The sequence below is a fragment of the Sinocyclocheilus anshuiensis genome, unplaced genomic scaffold, assembly GCF_001515605.1.
Source record: "Sinocyclocheilus anshuiensis isolate Anshui unplaced genomic scaffold, SAMN03320099.WGS_v1.1 scaffold773, whole genome shotgun sequence".
NCBI lineage: Eukaryota > Metazoa > Chordata > Actinopteri > Cypriniformes > Cyprinidae > Sinocyclocheilus > Sinocyclocheilus anshuiensis.
The window spans coordinates 1,695,777-1,700,172 of record NW_015539930.1 but is presented as its reverse complement, the minus strand read 5'-3'; the positions used below and the strand labels follow the sequence as shown (position 1 = coordinate 1,700,172).

The 4,396-nt window shown below is 36.1% G+C and overlaps 1 protein-coding gene across 8 annotated transcripts in view; it reads left to right on the top strand.

Moving 5' to 3' along the window:
* Positions 1–4,396, top strand: part of LOC107686827 (neogenin-like) — a 168,145-nt gene that overhangs the window by 138,008 nt on the left and 25,741 nt on the right. For all 8 annotated transcript variants that reach the window (XM_016483976.1, XM_016483973.1, XM_016483971.1 and 5 more), the window contains exon 12: positions 2,100–2,149. In XM_016483976.1, the coding sequence (XP_016339462.1) occupies positions 2,100–2,149 (50 nt within the window). The remainder of the gene's footprint in view (positions 1–2,099; positions 2,150–4,396) is intronic.

Here is a 4,396-nt window from a genome sequence, read left to right as displayed (position 1 = left end):
TCAAAAATCAAAAGTTTTAATATATTTACAGTAGGAAATTTACAAAATATCTTCATGGAACACGATCTTTACTTAACATCCTAATGATTTTTGGCATAAAAGAAAAATCAATAATTTTGACCCATACAATGTATTTTTGGCTATTGCTACAAATATACCCCAGCGACTTAAGACTGGTTTTGTGGTCCAGGGTCACATATATGAAAGAAGCCATGGACAGTGGTGAAATGTAAAGTTTAGTAGTCATTATGTAAAAATATTTGGCCACTCAATGCTGGTATTGACCAGAATCAGAATCCAGTCCACCAGAGAGCCATTTAAGACCAAACACTACAGACAAATCCATTGTTCATTCAGGCTCTGCTCAGTTTTGAGATGTTGTCTTTTTTCAGTCTAGTGGAAAGAAAATATCCAAAATGTACATTCATTTGTTATGTCATTACACTTTATCTATTTGTGTCTGTGGATTTCAGTTACAATACTTATCTTTAAAGGCTATTTTCTCAAAATTAGTTTTTTTCTCATGCAATGAGCCTGAAATCTAGACTTCAGTAGGACTTACATACACAAAACTTGGCAGTTTTGTTCCTGTCTATATTCTGAAGGTTTTTACAGAAGGGTTTGCACATATAACATTCACATCATTTAACATTAATTTAACATTTCAGGCTGTATTTTCTCATTTATGGAGCAATAAAAAGAGAGATCCCATCAGTAAAAGCCTTTAACTAATATGTCAGCGAAAAAATTTAACTATGCAATATGCAATATTCAGTTTATTGTTCTAGAAATATATGCAAATTAGTGTATATTTAATTAGATAATTTGCATATTGCATATTTGAACATAACATTACAGAAAATTGTCTTAAAGGCTTCATTCGCCCCAAAAATTAAAATTTTGTGATCATTTTCTTACCATGTTCAAGTTGTTCCAAACCTGTATGAGTTTATTTCTTCTGTTGAGCACAAAAGAAGATATTTTGAAGAATGTAGGTAATTAAACAGTTGACGGTAGCCATTGACTTGCATTGTACTGTATACTGTGGAAATCAATGGGTACCGTCAACTATTTGGTTACCAAAATTCTTCAAAATTTCTTAGAATTTTCATTTTGGGGTGAACTATCCCTTTAATGTGTTGTGAATAATAAACTGGCGAAACATTAACATTAGTTAAACATTTGAGCCTGTTCACCTCAGTGCCTTGCCTTAAAGGTGACATATCATGAAAATCTGACTTTTCCAGGTCATAAGTGCTATAATCAGGTCCCCAGTGCATCTACCAACCAAGGAAACATGAAAAAGATTAACCCAGTAACTTTGTTTTGGGAAGCCTTTTTCTGCAAGCGTCTGAAAAAACGAGCGCATCAGATTTCGCTCCCTTGGTGACGTGGCAAAGGGATCTCATTATAATATTACCGCCCCTTAATCTGTAGGTTTACACCCATGGCACCGTTATTGTGTTTTCACAAGTGACCACGGTGTACTAGTTTTAATGCCAAGGCGAAAGTTTGAGCAAAACATGCTAACTGTTCTGTCTTTGACTGCACAGACAAGCACAGAACACAGTTTAGAGTCCCAGCCTCAGAGGAGACAAGAGAGCAGTGGATGTGTGTTTTTAACGTAAACTTGTGTGTGAATGAGAACTTAGTGTAGTACTCACATGCTGTGACAGCCGCTTTCTGTCCGTGTGCTTCGGATGTGTGCGCTCAGAAAACCGTATATCAGAAGTTTAAACTCGTATGGTTTAAAATGCATTATTTCAGCGCGATAAACATGATAATCAGAACCAAAACAGATGTTTAGCAGGTATGAGCTGTAATGGCGCAGCTCTATTCTGGAAAAGGGGGCGGGGAGCAGCAGCTCATTTGCATTTAAAGGGACCAGCACGATAAACAGCGTGTTTCTGCTTCCACTCAAAATAGGCATTTTCAAAATGATATAATAAATGATCTGTGGAGTATTTTGAGCTGAAACTTCACAGACACATTCTGGGGACACCAGAGACTTATATTACATATTGTAAAAAGGGGCATAATATGTCTACTTTAATAAAAGCTGAGGATATGTGAACTAATACTCTTCTCCCTCTGTTCAGTCCCCAGTGCTCCGCCACAGAACATGACGTTTGAAGTGCTGAACTCTAAGGTAAGGCTGTATGACTGTCAGGTTGTATGGGCTCGGGCTGTGTGCCACCAGCTGCTGCTGGGTAAAGTCTACAGTAGTTCTGATGAAGGCGCTCATCTGTTGCTGTGATTTAACTGCGATGAGCAGCACATCTGTGCTCGGCTAGAATGCTATCACAGAGCTTTACATCCTCATTCATTCTTCCTCTGTGTTCACCTCCCCCTCTTTGTCGAGATACAATTTATATTTGTCTAGCTGCCGGGGAATACGAGTCTTCCTCTGTTGGTTTTATTCATGAGTCTGTTTATGTTTCTAGTCATATGTAGACAAGTGTCTTGGGCTGCAATAATGCATTTAGCACTTTTATTTCATCGTATTTGCTAGGGCAAGCATGACTTTTGCTTTTGCACATCCTTGGAATTTCAACAAACCCCAGAGCCAAAGTATTAAAGTCACCGTGAAATCAAAACTGACAATTCTTATTTATGTATTTTGGAATATATTTTTATGAAATTTAATTCAAAATAACTTCCCCTCCCTCTCACAATATGTGAGACCGCAGTGTTATTTTAATGGCATTAAGACACTATGATATTTTGTCATTTGTTTTATACTTATATTTTATTTTTCAGTTTATTTTTTGTTAAAGTTTTATTAATTTTGTTAAGTGTTTTTGTCATTTTTTTTTAGGTATGTCTGTATAGTTTTTATTCATTTTTATTTTAGTTTTATTTTAAGAAGCTATTTTAGTATATTAAGTTAAAACTAATTTATTTTTTTAATGGTTTTAGTTTTAGTTAACTATAATAACCCTGCGATGTGGGACAATAGTCCCTGTCCTCCAGCAACCTGTCACTCACAGTAAAATCGCAGCCAGGGCTGGACTGGTAATCAGGCATACCGGGCATTTTCCCGGTGGGCCGACGCACTTAAGGGGCCGACAGAATGTTTCGTTTTTTTTGCCAAGGACCATCATGCAGCGACAGCAAGCAGCCAGTGGCCCATTGGTTTGTCTCCTGTATTGACAGCGTAAACCACCCAATCACAATGCGCTATAGACGGAGCGATAAAGTATTTTGCTCCGCCTATATAAAGATCGCTTCACCCCAACTTCTTCCTCGTTGGCTTTTCCCACATTTTCACAGTAGATTTATCAAGAACATGCTTGCTCTGCGGTGAGTGATGCGGGCCAAAGAGCCAGTCAGGAGGAGAATAAGAGAGTTGTTGAATCGGTAAAGTGCTTGATAGGGACTCGCAGCGGAGGCAGGCATCTAACCTATCCTAATGTGTGTGCGCGCCATGAGTGTAGAATACGACAACACATTTTAATAAAACGTAAATTCGTCCCCCATGATTTCTTTGGCCAAGTCAAGTGTGTTCATAGAGGTTTCCTGGGCCAATGCGAATAAATCTAGATTTAAATTAAAAAAGACATGATATTGTCGGACCTGACGTTTTATTCTTATCCAAAACAACTAGATGCAATGATACATATCTACACTACCAGTTAAAAAATTTGAACAGTGAGATCTTTTTTTTCAAAGAATTCTCTTCTGCTCACCAAGCCTGCATTTACTTTATCCAAAATACAGCAAACGCAAAAATATTGTGAAATATTTTTACTATTTAAAATAACTGCTTTCTATTTGAATATATATTAAAATGTCATTTATTCCTGTGATCAAAGCTACATTTTCAGCATCATTACTCCAGTCTTCAGTGTCACATGATCCAGAAATCATTCTAATATGCGGATTTGCTGCTCAAGTATTAATAATGATTCTTATTATTGTCAATGCTCCAAACACTTTTTGGTGTTTTAATATTTTTGTGGAAACGGTGATAATTTTTTCCAGAATTCTTTGATGAATAGAAGTTCCATGAACAGCATTTATTTTATTTTGGTAACATTAGAGGTCCCGCCCTGCTTTTATACAGTCTATGGTCCCGCCTTACATTTTTTCTCATTTGAGAAGTTGTTTCACTTGAATATGTCACAATAGGGTAGAAAATTATTAGATCAGATCATTAGATTTTTTGTGACAAATATTAACTTAAGCACAAAACCATTAGTGCTACAGACATGAATGTTCTTCTTAAAATGGTCTACTCAAAAAAGGAATAATATTAATAATAATAATAATAATGTGAACATTAAGATAAATATTAGCCGTATTTTGGGACCACAACATCATAGATTTATTTCTTGGTATGACTATTTTACAAACAATAATGACAAAGCAAAACAGATGGCAGACAAAAAAACAT